The sequence below is a fragment of the Mustela lutreola genome, chromosome 1 (genome assembly GCF_030435805.1).
Source record: "Mustela lutreola isolate mMusLut2 chromosome 1, mMusLut2.pri, whole genome shotgun sequence".
Lineage (NCBI taxonomy): Eukaryota > Metazoa > Chordata > Mammalia > Carnivora > Mustelidae > Mustela > Mustela lutreola.
Genome location: NC_081290.1, coordinates 48,480,586 through 48,499,593, shown reverse-complemented (window position 1 = coordinate 48,499,593; position 19,008 = coordinate 48,480,586). Strand labels below are relative to the sequence as shown.

General features: G+C 37.8%; 1 protein-coding gene across 1 annotated transcript in view; it reads right to left on the bottom strand.

Moving 5' to 3' along the window:
- SEPSECS (Sep (O-phosphoserine) tRNA:Sec (selenocysteine) tRNA synthase) overlaps positions 1 to 18,033 on the bottom strand; it is a 35,683-nt gene extending 17,650 nt beyond the window's left edge. Inside the window, exons 1-8 of the mRNA XM_059164484.1 lie at positions 17,813 to 18,033; positions 16,856 to 17,010; positions 14,131 to 14,249; positions 13,644 to 13,802; positions 9,975 to 10,128; positions 7,868 to 7,970; positions 897 to 1,026; positions 691 to 782 (exon numbers count right to left, since the gene is read on the bottom strand). Of these exons, the coding sequence (XP_059020467.1) occupies positions 691 to 782; positions 897 to 1,026; positions 7,868 to 7,970; positions 9,975 to 10,128; positions 13,644 to 13,802; positions 14,131 to 14,249; positions 16,856 to 17,010; positions 17,813 to 17,926 (1,026 nt within the window). The 5' untranslated portion in view covers positions 17,927 to 18,033. The remainder of the gene's footprint in view (positions 1 to 690; positions 783 to 896; positions 1,027 to 7,867; positions 7,971 to 9,974; positions 10,129 to 13,643; positions 13,803 to 14,130; positions 14,250 to 16,855; positions 17,011 to 17,812) is intronic.
- Positions 18,034 to 19,008: the final 975 nt, after the last annotated feature.

The window sequence follows — 19,008 nt, the reverse complement described above, 5'->3', positions numbered from 1 at the left end:
ATTTACACAAATACAAAAACTGTACCAGGGGCCTCTAGGTCTCCCCGATGGGAGATGAATAAAACATTTTAGTCTGACCCACCCTACCAACACTGTCTCTGTCTACAATTTTGGAGTTGTCCTGAATTAATTAAGCCAGTTTTTAGTGTTGGAGACAAAGTCCAGTTTTCAAGCACGAATGTCACTTTTCTTTTCACAGTCAACATAACCAATGAGTTCAGCATTCCAGTAATGACTAGAGATGAATGTATTACTTTAGAATGAGAAGCTGGCCAACTTCTGACCTGGTTCTTCCTCTTGTGACTGTCATCTCACACCTACACAAGTCTTCAGACTTGCAAAAACTAAAAAGAAAAAATTTGTCCATTTGTTTTTCAAGACTCTATCTTTAAGCGATAAATGAACTGAATTTTACTAAACTATATTAATAAGAATCTCTGATGTAAGACCTTCTTTAAAAAAAAAAAAAAAAAAAAAAGGCAAACTCACCTGTCCAAGATCACTCACAATATCTGAATAAACAGGACAAAATGATTAAATGAAATCACCTGGAGTGATTCCACATCAAAGTAAATCCCTTAGGACCACACTAGCCATCTATACTCTCAAAGTGGTGAACCAAAGGCAAAAACACCAATAATTTGGAATAATTCTAGTCAAGATTTTAGAAAAGCTTTTAGGAAAGCTTACCTTTCTTTCTTTTAATAGCTTCTTATAGCCATTTGATCCAAGTGATAATAAAGTAATAAGGACATCTAAAGAAGGTGAAGCTGAAGCTCTTCCTGAGATAAGATAAACAAATTATATTCAGGAAGGGGGGAAAACCTTTAGAAATTAAGATTTTTTTTTTTTTAGTAGCCTAGGTATAAATGGATTTTTGTTAGTTATTTCTTTACCTGGATACATCTTGCTGATTTCCTGAATGAAGGAATCATTAAAGCCAGCAATTATAGCGCCACCTACTGGAACCATAAAATTTTTGTCCAAGCTCTGAACGAAAGCATCTATTCTGCCAACCCGAGCCCCCTAGAATGAAAGAACATGTAATGTTAAATATTGGCTTCTAGGAAAAAAAACAGCAACTGCTATTAAGAAATAAATACCATTAAATAATTCATGAAAAATCATAAATAGATCAAATATCTTATTTTCTTTGTAACAGTGCCAATAAAACATTTTTAGGCATGAAAAAGTTTTTAAATGTTGCTCCTTTTATGTGAAAGAGCACTTTATTTACAATCTGTTTTTATACAAAAAAAAAAAAAAATCATTAAAACCTCACAACAACCTCGGGAGGAAGGCAGAGTTTTAGTATTAGTTTAGGTGGGAACTCAGCTTTTCACCTTAAAGTTGGCTAGGAGAGTAGTTTCCCCCCCAAGAATAACAGTCCATCCTGCAACTATTAAGTCATTTTAAACACCCTCTGTGAGTTCAAGACTGGCCACCAGTATGTAATGGACGGCAGCCACCCATGTTGCCCATCAATCAGTTAATACATTTACATCCTTCTCTTTGATGCGGGGACAATCAACCATCTGCATGACCACTTTAAGCAACAAGCTCTGCTCCCACCACCACTCAGATCACAAAAAAGAAAAAAAATTATTTTTAACATCAACTAATGGAATTTTTTTTGTATACTCTTGGCGATGTTTCTGTATAACTCACGTTTCCTAATGTTATAATCTTAGATGATCTCATTCTACTGCAAATGAACTTCAAGTGAAAATCTAACATCCCAGTGAAAAACTGAATACTTACTTACCAGAAATGTAAAAACTAAGTTCTAGTCCCCATCCAACATAGTCTGTGACCTTCTATCTAATGTGCTTCAATTTTCTCCTCTTAAAAATAGAGATATTATCTAAATTTCAACTAAGATCGTTTTTTTCTTTATCTGTAGTGACAGATTTTCAATCTGTATTCACAATCTACATTCCTATTAATATTACAACCACATTTGACCTTCATCTTCACACTTTCCCTCCACATCCATATCTGAGGGAGAATAGAAGGAGCAGATAGCTGGCCTAATCTGAGAGACCAGATCCAGGCAATAGGGAAAAGCACAAAAGCAGGAAAGGGAAGCAGACTACTTTGGAAGCTACCGCATGATTGTTTAAATCTTAACCTTTCCCTGTTACTCTTCTGATGTCCTCATAAATTAAAATCAAAGAAAATCTCACCATATCACAAGGAAACAGAAAGAAGCATATAATGACCGATGGAATAAATATCCAAACAGCACGCAAAGTAGTAGAACGCAAAAATAAAGAGGGATTCTTAGCGTTGTCTTTTATTAACATTTAAGTACTGTCCAAGGCTTCCTGAGAGAAATGTGAGTCTCAATCAGGAGCAGGAGTTTTAAGTGAACTATCGCTGCCAGACTTTGCTAGAACCCTCCATCACTAAAACACAGAAAGCATAAAGGGCAGCACACTCTGTGGCAAGAAAACAAACAGCCTGACAAATAACAAATGGTTTTATCAAAGAAACAGAGTGAATAAGCCCCAATATATACCTACATATGTTTCAAAAGAAAAATTAAATAAATGTGGAAGTAAAATATGGGTTTTTCATTTTTTTAAATGAAAACATTATTTTGCCAGTTTTACTGAGATATAACTGACACATTCTGTGCATGTTTGAGGTGTACAACATGATGATTTAATACATGCATATATTATGAAGCGACTACCATAGTAAGTTTAAAAACACCAGAAGACTGAAAGGGCTTAAATAAAACAGGGAACATATGAGCATGTGCTATGAAGGAAAGGGCTACCATTTATCAGCTCATTTGTTTCCTTGTTTATTCACAAAAGAAATATCTGGGCACTATCAGCTGCCAAACATTGCTTAAGGTTCTAGGAGTCCTGGTAGCAAATAAAATAGATAGCTATTCATATAATAAAAATTTCTGCCAGAATTTACTGGGAACTTACTAAACATCAGGCACTGTTCTAAGCACTCTATATTTTTAACCCATTTAGCCCTCATAATAACCATATGAGGTAGATGCTACTATAATAGCTATTTTACAGATGAGAAAATTAAGGCATAATAAAATTAAAGTGGCCTGTCCAAGGTCAGAAATGTACTTAACACCACAGCTGGGATTCAAATCCAGGCAGTTAAAGCACCTTATTCAAAGTCACACAGGCAATCAAAGGCACAGCAGGGTCTAAAACTGAGGTAACCTGGAGGAAGAGCCCACGTTTATAAAACAAAGTATTATTCCTGTGGCATTTCCATTCTTCCAGTACCGAAGCCAAAGCCCTGGAGTCCCTGAATTCTCATTTCCTCATACCTCACGTCTGATTCATCGGCACACCCTGTAAGATCCACTTTCAAAATACATCTGAACCCAACCATGTCTTAACCCTTAATGGCCACCACCCTGGCCTGAGCCACCAACACATTTCATGTGGGCTCTGCAACAGCCTTCCACTCCTGCCTTCCTACAGTCTACTCCCCACATAGCAGCCAGAATGAGGGCTGAAAAATGTGAATTACGTCACTCTTCTGCTCAAAACCCTCCCGTGGCTGCAACCAGACCACGGATAAAATCCCCAATCCTTAGGGCACCTCAAATCTCTTACTATCATTGCTGTCCTCATTCACCCAGGTCCAGCCATATTGGCCTCCTTGCTCTTCCTCACATCCTCCGAGCACACTCCTGCCTCACTTACTTGCTGCTGTTACCTTCTGTCTGGACTCTAGAGAGCTGCAGGGCTCACCCCTTCCTATTACTCAGGGCTCTGTTCAAATGTTACTTCCTGGAGAGGACTTCCTGGATCACTCCATTTACTCTGACACCCCCTCCCCAATCCAGAGCATTTATCAAGACCTGTCATTCTTATTGTGTACTGTCTCCTTCTGCTTCAGGAGTATAAGGACACTGTGGTATTTACTACTATATCCCCAGTGCCTAACCTGATGCCTGGCACATCAGGGGGATCTGTTGAATGACCTGACAAGTAGGTCTGTGAATAAGTAGTATAACACCTACTTTTTGCAAATTCTTAGTAAGCAAAGCTGCTGCTTCCCACACTTTGGGAGCTTTATAATCCATTCCAACTCTAAAATAATCAATCTTATGTATTTCTGTGACTCTACAACATCCCTCTCCATTAATCTGTCCTACCATCCATATTCCATCAGTCTCCTAAATTAGTTTACTATATAAACAGAAGTACTGGTTCCTCAAAGCCATCTTCCTGGGGATGACACATCATACCAAAATATTTTATATGCTCTTCATTAAACCATTCTGGAGCATCATCTTTAAAATAAAAAAAAGAAAAAACTGGGGTGCCTGGGTGGCTCAATCAGTTAAGTATCTCCCTTTGGCTCAGGTCATGGTCTCGGAGTACTGGGACAGAGGCCAGCATCATGCTCCTTGCTCAGCAGGGAGACTGTTTCTCCCTCTGCCCCTCACCCTGCTCTCATGCTCCCTCTCTAATAAATAAATAAAATCTTTCAAAAATAAAAATAAAATTAAATGAATAAAGCTGAAACACTTTAGTTATAGCTCTTTCTCCACTGACTGATTACTATAATACTATCTTCTCAAGAATGTATTTGCAATTTCAGCACTCTGTTTTTTAAGAGAAAATATGAGGCTCTGAATTCACACTGAACTAAATGGGCCATTTTGTAGCTACGGGACCTGGGGCCAGTCACTTAATCCTTCAGAGTTTGTTTCTTCATTTGCAGAAAGGAAATAAATAATAAGTACACCTTAAATTGTTAGGATTAAGCTAATAAACTTTACAAGTCTAGCAGAATGCCTGACAAATGGTGGGTATTCAATAAATGGCATTACTAATGGCATATTACTAAGAAGAACTATGGAGATGAATTAAAGCTAACTATAATTTTTTTTTAGAATGTCATCAACAGCAAGTCTCACTCAATAAGACCCAAGTATTTCCTTGGCTTAAAGCAACAGTGCCACCACCTCATTTTGTGAGGGCCAACTTGGGAACATTAAAACATTTAAGTACAGTTTTTTTCCTTTTAAGAAATGCTAATTTTAGAAGTTAATATAGTATCTGCAACAATACAGTAACTATTTAAATATCACTCACCCATCTTAAAGTGTTATTTTCTGATTAAAGTTTCAGTAAAATCACCTCACAAATTAGAAGTGATGACAAAGTACAGCATGCTTTCAAAAGAACTGAGGCTGCTAAAAACTAAAGAGGAAAGGGGAAAAGAGAAATAAAAACAAATCACTGAAACAAAATGTTTTCAAGAATTCCAGTATAGAGGGTGCCTGGGTGGCTCAGTTGGTTCGGTGTCTGCCTTCATTCAGGTCATGATCCCAGAGTCCTAGGATTAAGCCCTCCATCGGGCTCCCTGCTCAGCCAGGAGTCTGCCTCTCCCTCTGACCCTCCCTCTTCTCATGCTCTCTCTCTCTCTCTCAAATAAATAAATAAAATCTAAAAAAAAAAAAAGATTTCCAGTGTAGAAAACTATACAACCTTTCTTGGCTACCATTCACATTGGAAATAATCTTGTCTGGAATTATGACGGAGGGCTGCCTAGGTGGATCAGTGGGTTAATAAGTCTCTGTCTTCAGCTCAGGGTCATGATTTCAGGGTCCTGGGATCGAGCCCCACATTGGGCTCTCTGCTCGGCAGGGAGCCTGCTTCCCCCTCTCTCTCTCTGCCTGCCTCTCTGCCTACTTGTGATCTCTGTCAAATAAATAAATAAAATCTTTAAAAAAATAGAATTATGATGGAAAAGTTCCTTAAAAAGTTAAGGAATAATGGAAAAGGATATGTAAGTAATGATAAATAGTCTTCCTCTGGCATAACATGCCTACCAGCCACTCCACCTGGGGATTTATGTTACATAAACTTATCATTTCCTCATTGGTGAGCTGAATTTGAGTTGGGCTTCTTACCTGTAGCCAGTTGTGCCCTGATACAACCTTTCAGTAAAGAAGTTAAGCAAATCAGCTAATACTATCATATAAACTACAATTTATATGAGAAATGATACTAGTATACTCCAAAAATTATTATTATTTTTTTTACTAGCTAGGACCTACTGGGCTAAGGAGAATTCACCACTGCACTGGAGAAGGCCACAGATAATCTGTGAATAAGTCTTCCTCAGGTAACATAAACCACATGTGTGTCAAAATTGAGTATGTCATTAACATCATTATGCACATAGATTATATAACTCATACCATACATGGATAATAGCTATCCACATCTTAATACAAGTAATTAACCACTCTAAGTAAATATAATATTTCATTTATTCATCCAATTTTTCTAGGAATCAGTCACTGAACATCAATTATGTACTACATTCTGTCTTAAGTATTGAAGAAATAACAGTGAACAAAACAAAGTCCTTTTTCTAACAAAATCTTAATTCTAGTTATTACCAATAACTAAACAATAAAAAATAAATAAACATCATATCAAATGGTGATACGTGCTATGGAGAAAAAGAACAAGAGGCCATCAATTTTAAGAAGCACCCAAATTTTCCATACTACTAGGTAAGAAAAAACATTGTCAATTAACACTATAAGACACCACTGATTCTAAGACAACCCAATTTTAGAGACATTATAATGTGGAAAAATGTGTACTTTAGAATAAATGAGTATGATATAAAATAGGAAAAGGGAGTCAGAAAATGCTGGCAAAAAAAAGGAACCTGAAATTTTAGATAGGGTGTCTGAGAGAGGTAAAAAGCCATGCAGCTCTCTGGAAGAGGAACCCAGTGAGTGGAAGGAACAAGAGCAAAAGCAGGGCAGTGCGCACACACATGGCACAATGAACAGAAAAAATGTGCCCGGAGGCAGCGGGTCAGAGAGGGCAGTAGTAAATGAAACTGGAGAAGGTGCAGAGGCCTGAGTACACAAAGCCTCGCAAGCCATGGCTATGCCTCTAATTCTGAGCAGGACAGGATGCCCAGGAGTATTTTCAAAATAAGAATCTACAACAGGGGTGCCGGGGTGGTAAATTCAGTCAAGTATCTGACTCTAGGTTTTGGCTCAGAGCATGATCTCAGCGCTGTGGGATGGAGCCCTGTGTCGAAGGAATCTGCTGGAGATTCTCTCTCCCTCTCGCTCTGCTCCTATCCCGCACATGCACGCTCTCTCTCACTAAAATGAATAAATAAATCTTAAAAAAAAAAAAAAAAAGACTCTATGGGGCACCTGGGTGGCTCAGTCTGTTAAGCATCTGGTTCGGCGGGGGTCCTGATCCCAGGGTCCAGGGAGGGAGGGTTGAGTTGGGCTCCCTGCTCAATGGGGAATCTGCTTCTCCCTCTCTCTCTGTCCTCCCCCAGCTCATGTTCTTTCTCTCTCTCTTTCCCTCAAAATAAATAAATTAAAATTTTTTTTTAAAAAGAATCTAAAACAGATGACTAGGATCTGGTTGATGCTTAAAATAACAAAATCGTAACTTTTTTTTAAACCTGCCAACTTCATAGTTATACACTCAAATGTTTACAAATGAAGCCATTTCCAACCTAGGATAATAAAGTATAGTGATTCCTTAAATACATAATAAATCATCAATATAGTTTTAAAAATACAATACCAGTATATTAGAAAAGCAACAATACTGGTAATGAAACAATCTCAGAAAGTTAAAAAAAAATAAGCTACTAAAGTATTTCTATGTTGGTCCTGACCAAAGCTATCAGTCTAATTACCAGCAAAGAAGAGTCACTTTTACCATATGGATATTAGATGCCAATTTCTAATGCTCCATGGAGGTGAAGATGCCACAGTCGATTTTACTATATTAAGTAGTAAGAAAAACAAAGGATAATCTTGTAATATATTAAAATCATTTTTTCCCGACATTATCTTTTTAAACTCTCTTACCTGCTGGATGAGGTGCATACACTTTGAAGACTGCACTCCATATGCATTGTTGACTATATGTGGGATGCCATAATTAGCACAGATCACAGCCAGTTCTTCTACTCTACAAACATAAATATTCAACAGAAAGACATATTCCTACTGTGCTTTTATAAATTACAGTGTGAAAACTTCTTTAATTCAAGTTATTCTTAATGTACACCAGAAAAAAAATGGGAAAACTGAAATTTCTACAGTGGTATTTTAGCATTTTCAGCAGCAGGCACTTTAGGATAAACCTAAAAAAGCTTTTAAACTAATATTACCAATAAATGAAATAACGGGTATTTATAAAAATCTGTATGGATGGTAGCTTTTAAATCACTTTAAGATTTCCCATATAAAAAACAAGAAGCAGATTAAAATGACCCCTTCACAAGGTGGTATGTTCATTTTTAAATGCTTTTGGTTGCTTATCATACTAAAGGTAATAGCTGCAAAATAATTAGCATGTCTTGAAATCTTAAGAAATCTTACATTTAACATCTCGTAAAGTAAAAAATACATTTTCAAGTAGACTTTAATGTATTAAAAAATACAGAACATTAAATGTTTCAGTACCAAAATAACATTTTCCAACAACTTGCAAACTAAAGGATCTTTTAAATAGCTGCTCGTTTTAAATTCACTCTTACTTTTTCATTTGACACTCCTTATATTAAAACAATTTGAGAGTCTAACTCTATGCAAAGTAAGGTAATAAATTTCAATTAGAGTGTAATAAACGATGTTCCCTTGCAAAACCAAATACTACTTATGACTGAGGCCATTTCTTTTTTTTTTTTTTTTTTTTTTTTTTTTTTAAAGATTTTATTTATTTATTTGACAGAGAGAAATCACAAGTAGATGGAGAGGCAGGCAGAGAGAGAGAGAGGGAAGCAGGCTCTCTGCTGAGCAGACAGCCCGATGCGGGACTCGATCCCAGGACTCTGAGATCATGACCTGAGCTGAAGGCAGCGGCTTAACCCACTGAGCCACCCAGGCGCCCCGCGGCCATTTCTAATAGAAATGTCTTCACATGCTATGAAGCTAAAACTAAATCCTACGATTTAATAAAGTTAATTTTTCTAAAAAATGTTCTTTCTACAATACAAAGAATTTGGAAGCAAAGCATTTTTACTCAATAAAAGTTCTTTCCCATAAGGATGTATTTCAAATATATATTATATGGTTTTATTATTTATTTTGCAAAATACATTTTCTTTTTTAGATGTTTAGATTTCTTTTTTAGATGTTTATTAATATGTTCTTAAAGTACAGATAGGAATGACATTATTCTGTTCTTCTGTCAGAGGTTTTCAGTTTACTATTTCCTTAAGGTATTATGAATTAAAAAGTCATTTTATCATTCATTTTCATAAACCTCACAAACTGACAGAGGAACCTTTCTATTATTCAAAGTAATCAAATGTTGTTTTTTAAAAACAGAACTTTTCTGGGTACAAACAAGTATTTTCTTCATAAAAATCACTTTTGTATGTTTGTGTTCTAATAAAAGCATTCCTTAATAATAAAGCTCCTTGAAAGTATGATACTATAACATAAAGTACTATTTTAAGAAGGAAAAAAATATCACTTGTGAATTATTTTAAATATACAGAATTGATCAAATCTGCTAGTATTTAGGGGGTGCATAAAGGTATTTAATGAAAGGCAAGGAGACAAAAAATATTCTCCATGTGGATCAAACTGTATTATAACTTAGTGGCCAATTTAAGATGTCTGTCAGATAGAAGAAATGATATGCCTCTTTTTTACATTTCCTTTGACTGACCTGGTCCCACAATATTCAGTCCAATTAACTGATAAAGACAATATATACATATACCTATTCAAATTAAGACTATAAAGGAATAAGCTTAATGTAAAGAAATCAAAATATATTTTAAATTTAATAAAATCAGAAATTCAAACATATTAATAACTGTGCATCACTATTTTCCTAAAGTTTACTCTTGTCAGAAACATTAGATAACAGAACTAAATAGTGGCATTTAAGAATCTGTTGATAAAAAACTAAAAAAAGACCCAATGAAAACCTAAAGGACAATATTTGCAAATGATTTACCTATCAGGCACCCTTGGAGCAAAACAGGATGTAGTGGAATGAACACACAGAATGGAATCAGGCCCAAGTTCCTGGACTTTAGACTCCACTGCTTTCAGGTCTGTGCGCAGCTCGTCACCTTCTAAAACATTCTCTATCACCACCGGCTCAAAACCTAACCAAGCCAATCAGAAATCAAAAATGTTAGGTAAACTAAAATAAGGGAAGATCCTGGAACTCTAGGAAGCAATGCTATTCCACATAAGAACTCTAAATCCGGTCAATGAACCCTCCCTGAATAATAGAGACATGGCTTGATATTGGTAGGACTCAAAAGCAGGCCAAAATAATGTGAAGGACTAGTAGACCACAAATAGAACCACAAATTTACTTAACACTTAGATAGGACTACAAAGACTAATTCTGGGAAGGAAAACAAATGTCAAATAAATACCTATGAAAGTGATAACACAGTCATTAATGACAAAAAGAATCATTTGGCACAATTCAACTTCAGACGCCAGAAAAGTAAATCTACTCATTCTCTGGCAACATTTCACTTTTTTTAAAAAAAGATTTTATTTATTTATTTAATTGAGAGAGAGAGAGAGACAGCAAGAGAGAGGGAACAGAGCAGGGGGAGTAGGAGAGGGAGAGCAGGGAGCCAGCCCAGTGTGGGGCTCAATCTCAGGACCCTGGCACCACGACCTGAGCGGAAGGCGGACACCTAACTGATTAAGCCACCCAGGCACCCCTGGCAACATTTCATTTTTAAGTTCACTTTATTTCAGAGATGGACAAGAATAACCATATAATTCAGGTACTAAAACAAATCACAATCACCAACTTAATATCTTACTCCTAAAGAAAAAGTAATGAACTTTAGTAGTTTACCGACCACTGACCCATCCCACAGTTTCACAAGGGCCTTCTACAATTTAAATATAAAAACTATTTCTCAATTTTCATTTGAATTAGTACACTTAACTAGCATATGATCAAAGATCGCCCCAAATAATAACTGTGTAATCTTGTATGGTGAACATTTAGGTATCCATAAACTTCAAGAGTTTTATGTGCAATATATACACCAAACACTGCACAGAGCACTTAGATAACCAAATATTTTGTAAAGCTACTAAGTACTTAGGGTATAAGTAAAATCTAAGTGGTCAGAGTCTTACAAATTGGATAGAAAATAAACTTGGGAGGGGCGCCTGGGTGGCTCAGTGGATTAAGCCGCTACTAAGTACTTAGGGTATAAGTAAAATCTAAGTGGTCAGAGTCTTACAAATTGGATAGAAAATAAACTTGGGAGGGGTGCCTGGGTGGCTCAGTGGATTAAGCCGCTGCCTTCAGCTCAGGTCGTGATCTCAGAGTCCTGGGATGGAGTCCCGCAACGGGCTCTCTGCTCAGCAGGTAGCCTGCTTCCTCCTCTCTCTCTCTCTGCCTGCCTCTCTGCCTACTTGTAATCTCTCTCTGTCAAATAAATAAATAAAATCTTAAAAAAAAAAAAAAAAGAAAAGAAACTTGGGAGATTTTATACATCAAGTTATTATGTAGTCACATCTTCAGTATTCCTAAATAGCAAATCTACAGCAGGCTGGACTTTCACACTTAGGGGCTCTAAGAGACTTAGAAACCATTTACCTTAACTCACTCATTTCAAAGATAAGGGAGCCAAAGTTCAGGAAAATTTAGTGGCTTCCCCAAGGTCATACAGCAAATTAAAGCACAGTTATAAGCAAGCAGTTTTCTTCTGTGCTTAATAATCCATATCAAGTTGTCTGCATTCTATCTACAGAAATATAAAAACATGGCCACTATTAAAATCATCAATTCAATTATACTGGCTCAGAGATGTCCGGGTTTTATATCTATACCTTCACAGCTTTCAAAACAAAAAAAACTTAAATAAGTAGTGCTTCCTAATGACAGCTTATTTTCTATTATTTTTCAAATTCTCTTGACCCAACCCTATTTTTGCCTTCAAACATTTAAAATGCAAGGTTTTTTTTGGAGGACACAACTATCTGGCTTCCTAAGAATATAGGCTATCCTAAGAAAGGATAAACTGTACGTTGTAATACAAATCCCAATATCTTTTGGAAAGTTTCCCATTTTTCAATATGGCAACCTTTCCCATAACTTTGGTAATTAGTTCTTTGGTTAACAGGATATAAATAAACAGACTTGACAACTTTATACTACTTAACATAAATCAGTCTATCTTTTTATCAATTTCTGCTATAAGTCCTTACTATGAATCCCTTTAAATGGATTTCTTTAGGATTATTTATGTAGTTTAATTATAGGCTAATATAGTTTACTTCCTACAACAGACTGAAGCTATTCAAAATTAACCTTAAGTTCCCAAATTTACCTTGACTTAAGCAAGCTAAATACTAAAATACCAACGTAAAGTTTTTGCCTCACCTATATGTAATGATGCCTGGATCCTTACACTTGGGTTTATGGTAATAATTTATATGTATCCCATTTATGTATCTACACCCACCATTCCTGAAGCCCCTTAGTACCTTTATGCTCCAGGGATTACTGCTGGGTATTTCATATGTCATCCTGCTCAATGCTCAAAACAATGTTGTGAGACAGATAATCATATTCCCATTTCAAAGAATAGGGATATATGATACAGCCACTCCACTTTGGAGTATAGACCCTACAGAATTCAAAGCAGGGACTCAAACAGGTATTTTTGCACCCATGTTTACTCAGCATTATTCACAAGAGCCAAAGGGTGAAAGCAATCCAGGTATTAATGAATGAATGAATGAACAAAATGTAAGATATAAATATATACAGAGGAGTATTACTCTTAGAAAAGGAAAGAAATTCTGATACATACTACAACATGGATGAACTTTTAAAGATATTGTGCTATATGAAATAAACCCAGTCTCAAAAGGACAAATACACTATATTCCACTTATATGAAGGACCCAGAGTAGTCAAATTCATGGAAACACAAAGTAGAACGGTGATTTCTAGGAACTGGGGGTAGCAGGGAAGGAGGAGTTATTGTTTAATGGGTAGAGATCCAATTTAAGAGGATGGAAAAGTTCTCGAGATGGTGTTACATAATGATTGCACAACACTGTGAATATATTTAATGTCATAGAATCTTAGCCTTAAAAATGATTAAAATTGGGGTACCTGGGTAGCTCAGTTGGTTAAGCATCTGCCATAGGCTCAGGTCATGATCTCAAGGTCCCGGGATGGAGATGCCACTGGGCTCCCTGCTAAGCAGGGAATCTGCTTCTCCCTCTCCCTCTGCCTCTACTCCCCCCCGCTCATGCTTGCACTCGTTCTCTCTCCCAAATGAGTGAAATATTTTTAAAAATAAATAATCAAATTAGGGGCGCCTGGGTAGATCAGCGGGCTAAAGCCTCTGCCTTTGGCTCAGGTCAAAGGAGCCTGGAGCAGGGAGCCTGCTTCCTCCTCTCTCTGTCTGCCTCTCTGCCTACTTGTGATCTGTCTGTCAAATAAATAAATAAATAAAAATATTTTTAAAAAAATCAAATTAAAATGATTAAAACAGTAAATCTTATTATGTATATTTTATTACAATAAAAAGGAAGAATAAGAACACATTTAGTTTCTTTTTCATTCAATCGCCTCTAAAAGGGTGAATTTTCTACATTATATATGTTACTTTTCTTCTTTTACCTGCAGTGATCATGGATTTAAAGCAGGACTTCTGGTCTATTCTCGGCCATATAATATACTTCGCCTTTGGTCTTTTATGTCGTAATGTTAAGAAACACAAGGTTAGACTCATACCAGTTGCCATGGGAACTACAAAGCAGTTGGTCACTGTAGGGACACCTACAAATAAGAAGTAAAGGAGAAATTAGTGATTTCACTAAAAAACCAGCATCCTTCTTGAAGAAATGATATAATTCTTCAATCAAATAAGAGTTATAGACAGTGCTTCCTCTGTACTTGACCTCAGGAAGCTCACTGCCAAATTCATCCTCCAGGTTTATGGCTCTGATTTTCTATTTTTTCCTAAAGGATTTTTAAAAATATGTATGTCTTTATGTCTTTTCAAGAGCCCTTCAGGACCTGTTTGGAAAGAGGCATTAACAAAAGATATTAAGCAAAGGTGGGTGTGGCTGGTCAGCCAAAATATTATGATTAATATAGTACATACCAGCCAACTTTAAGATGTCCAGGACCAAAGAATTGGTAATTTTGTTCAAAAGGCTAGAACCTGCAGCTTTTGGTTGCACAGCAGAAATATCACCCGATCGTCCAATTCCATGAATGAACCTAAGCAAAAAATGGGCCAACAACTGGACAAAAATATTCAGTGTTCTAAGTAATTCACTGTATAAGTATACAGATACAATAATAAAAAAAAAAAAACACTAGAGGCAACACTTGACTATTGCAGATATATTTCATAAACTATTAAAAATGTGAAAATATCCTAGTTAAACTGAAATCAATTGCAGTAGCTAGTCTCCAAAGATGGCCACCATCAATTCCTTTCTCCCTACGCACACACACTACTGTCAACACCAAGAAATGGAATCAAATTCCTCTCCACTTGAATCAGAATTGGCCTTAGTGACTTGGTTGGCCAGGAAGCATCTAGCGGAAGTGATGCTCTGGAATTTCTGATCTAGGTCAAAGAAGACCTAAAGCTTCACCTGGCCTCTAGAAGGGCCTGCTCTTGCAGGAGCTCCCTCCTATAACCCAGATGCCATGCTGGGAGAGGCCCATGCCAGGTGTGAAGGCCTTCTGAGCTCCCAGCCATCTAGTCATCCAGTCAACCTAGATCAATTGCCCCAGTTGACCTAATAGGCCAACTTCTGACTACAACTGGATGAGAGACTGGAAGCAATAATCATACTGCTGAAGCCTAGTTAACTTACTACAGAACTGTGAAAGACAATAATAAATTACTGTTTTAAGCCACTAAGTTTTCAGGTGGTTTGTTAGCAGCAATAGAAAACCAGAATGTATGTGACATTAGATTCTCTTCTTTCTTTCATTTACTTAACCAGAGCAGTGGACTAAGTTCCAATGGGGATGAGCTGTTATTTCAAATATAGACTTAATTTAAAAAATACTACAGGTGACCTTGGGAGGGGGGATTAGGGGTGCCTGACAGTCAAAAATCTATGTATAACTTTGATTCCCCCAAAACTTAATTATTAATAGCCCACTACTGACTGGAAGCCTTACCAGTAACATAAACAGTCAATTAGCACATATTTTGTACGTTATATGTATTGTATAGTGTTTTCTTACAATAAAACAAGTTAAAGAAAATGTTATTGAGAAGATCATAAGGAAGAGCAAATACATTTACAATACTGTCCTGCATTCATTGAAAAAAATCCACATGAACTGCACAGTTCAGACCCATATTACTCAAGGGTCAACTGTATACACTCCTTGAAAAATCAGTGTGCAAATCCACTCATTTTAAATTAGATGAAATTATACACATGAAAGATACATCTGAGTATTTTTCAAAATCAAAAATCTGTTTGTACAACCTATAGTAATATCAGAAATCCATCACACTGGGATTATCACAGAACACTGGTGTCATACTTCATCACTACTGAAACATAACGTACAAAGCTGTTTATAGCAGCAATGGCCACGGTCGCCAAACTGTGGAAAGAACCAAGATGCCCTTCAATGGACGAATGGATAAGGAAGATGTGCTCCAAATACACTATGAAGTATTATGCCTCCATCAGGAAGGATGAATACCCAACTTTTGTAGCAACATGGACGGGACTGGAAGAGATTATGCTGAGTGAAATAAGTCAAGCAGAGAGAGCCAATTATCATATGGTTTCACTTATTTGTGGAGCATAACAAATAGCATGGAGGACAAGGGGAGATGGAGAGGAGAAGGGAGTTGAGGGAAATTGGAAGGGGAGGTGAACCATGAGAGACTATGGACTCTGAAAAACAATCTGAGAGATTTGAAGGGGGGGGGGAGGTTGGGGGAACCAGGTGGTGGGAATTAGAGAGGGCACGGATTGCATGGAGCACTGGGTGTGGTAAGAAAACAATGAATACTGTTAGGCTGAAAAGAAATAAAAGCAAACAAACAAACAAAAAAACAACAAAGCATTTTTAACAAGTATTATAAATCATGTTATCAGCCCATTTTAACCACGAATTTTTCAGCCAAGTTACAGATCATTATCATTAGTTCTGACTGCAATGGTTTTGATTGAAATAAAATTCTACTATGCTCAGAAAAATTTCATCACTGAAAATTTCAAGACAGGAGTTTTTAAAAGTTTACCTATATTTCACAGAAAAGTGGAAGAACAGAGAAATGATCATATTTGGAAACACTACCAATTAAATGGTTAGCAGAATTGACAAAAAGCTTTCTAAAATATTGCAAAAGGAAAGTGACTTAATAATCTAAAGTTTTAGCATACCATTCCTACATCTACTGCAACAAAGCAAGCTATTTATAAACTAGGATTCGGTTTAGATACAGATAAACATTTTAAAGTTCCACCTACATATCATTCTCTAAAGAACCGTGCAATACCAGAAAAGAAATATGGCAAACCATCAACAACCTTAACATAGTTTAAACTCTTAAAACCAAACAGATTTATTATGTTAAATGCATGGGCAGTACTCTTAAACACCCAGAACGTGACAGGATAACTAGAACCTTCTCCCAACTGTCTCGAAAAGCAACTACTCACACAAACTGCTTCCATCTCCCTGTTGCATCTGGTTTGTATGTCCATTTGAATAGGGAAGAAGGAGGTCACCAACAGATGTTTTATAATTTAACATTAGTATTAACACCATTGTTTTTAACAAAAAAAAAGAAAAAAGAAAAAAGAAAGAAAGAAAGGTTTTCTACTTTAAAAATATACCTGTAATGACGCCGAGCAACTAAGGCAGATGCCACTCTCCCTTCCCTTTCTCCCACACCACAATTGCCCAGGAAATTGTTGCTATCCATGATTGCAAGTTCATGTAAAAAAAGTTCAAGTGTACTTTCATCCCAACCATCCTCTGGACACTTGCCCTGGAAAAAAATAGAAAAGCTTGTATTTCAGAAAATCATCCCCTAGAACTGTATTCAATGAATTTTTAAAACTTTGCAGTGTATATTTGGCCATGCTTCTTGCTTTCTAAACTTCAGACATAAATTCAGCACAAAGAAGCAGCCTCGAAGAGGCAAAACATTTGTTACATTGCATTCAATTATCTACAGATTCCCAGAAGGGATAATAAATGAATACGATAACATTTACTCGGGCTTAAAGTTACAGTAAGTTAAGGTAACTGAAAACCAATAAACTGTATCTTCAATGAGGATTCTTCAAACCAGACTGCTAAGAGTAGGTCTTGTCAAACCTGAGTGAAATTAAAATTCGGGTTACTGGCAGGAACGAGACCCGTAAGGTTCTGCAGCAGTTCTGGGGTACGGTGTCCTGGTTTACAAACACAAAGCATTCCCCGAGTCCTTGGGATAGTGAAAGAGAGAAGGTGCGAACTTTGCCCTCTCCGCAAACAAGAGAGTAAAAAGCTACTGGGACTTCCCCTCACTTCACGTCCCCAAGTTAGGAAAAAACAGGACTCCAAATCCGGACTCCCGCAAGCTCCCTTAACTACACGCTCTGGGTGTTGCTGGTTTATGGTGAGGCTGAACATTTGCGGAGAGCAGCAAGTCAGCACAGCGCACGGCAAGCTGCGAGACACTCCGGGCACAGGTCTCAACCAACAAACAGGCGCGGGTGAGCAGTACGCGGGACTAAAGGGGCGCTGGGCGGAGCCAGAGGCTCTGGGGGGCGCGGCAGCTGGGGAGGGACCCGAAAGCTCGGTACCTTCTCCAGAAGCAGCCTTATGAGGTGCTCGTGCGAGCGGCGGGCCTCACAGCCCTGCCGCACATAAGCCGGCGACACCAGCTGCTCGCCCGCCGCGAAGCTCTCGCGGTTCATTTTGTTGGTGGCGACCGTGATCAGCAAACACTCGACACACGCCGTGCACACTAACTGAACCAGGATGCAGCTCGCCGCCCGGACGGTACGGCAAGGCCTTGGGACAAAAAGCTTGTCTCGCTTTCGCACATGCGCAAACTGCCCCAGTTTGTGCACCAGAAACCGTGGATTTGAGCATGCGCAGGGCTGTCCGTGTGTAAAGCGGGTTTCGGAGTATTCCTGAGACGGACTTGAAGAAAGACCTGCCGTTGTGCAGAGAGGCTGAGGAGAGTAAGGGGGAACGGAACTGTCTGGGCTTCTCTGGAGAAAAGCTTCCGTAGCTTGCTCTATGTTCCAGTTCTGTTGAAGGGTCAGATCTGTGCAGTCTGTGCTTTAGTCTTACTTACACCGTGTTTCTCATATTCCAGAACCTTTCCTCCTTACTTTCGTAGGTCTCCGTGTTTGCCATTGCCTGACATCCCGCTATGAAATAGCAGTGCCTCTGCAATAGAGAATTTTTACCAACACTAATCACCCACCACCTGATTTTACTTTTTTTTTTTTAAGATTTTATTTATTTATTTGACAGAGAGAGATCACAAGTAGGCAGAGAGGCAGGCAGAGAGAGAGAGGGGGAAGCAGGCTCCCTGCTGAGCAGAGAGCCCGATGCGGGACTGGATCCCAGGACCCTGGGATCATGACCTGAGCTGAAGGCAGAGGCTTAACCCACTGAGCCACCCAGGCACCCCTGATTTTACTTTTTTTGTACACCCCACGACCACACACCAATGGATGTAAATTTTCTAAAGGTACAGATTTGGCTTTCGTTGCTATACCCCCCAAGCACCTGGAACAGTGCCCAGAATACAGTAGGGCTAAAAAACAAAAGCAACAACAAACAAAACAACAACAAAAACCCCATGTTGATGAACTGCTTTGACCCTTCAACAACCTAGCGCTCGATATGGGAGATGCAGAAATGAAAAGGTAGGATCCCTGCCTTCAGTTTCCTTGCCCTGGTCTCCTTGGGTGAGCCGACAGTAATTCCTGACATTGTTCTTGTTCAGTGGTCTGCTAGAGTCCACTCGAACTGGTTCATACTT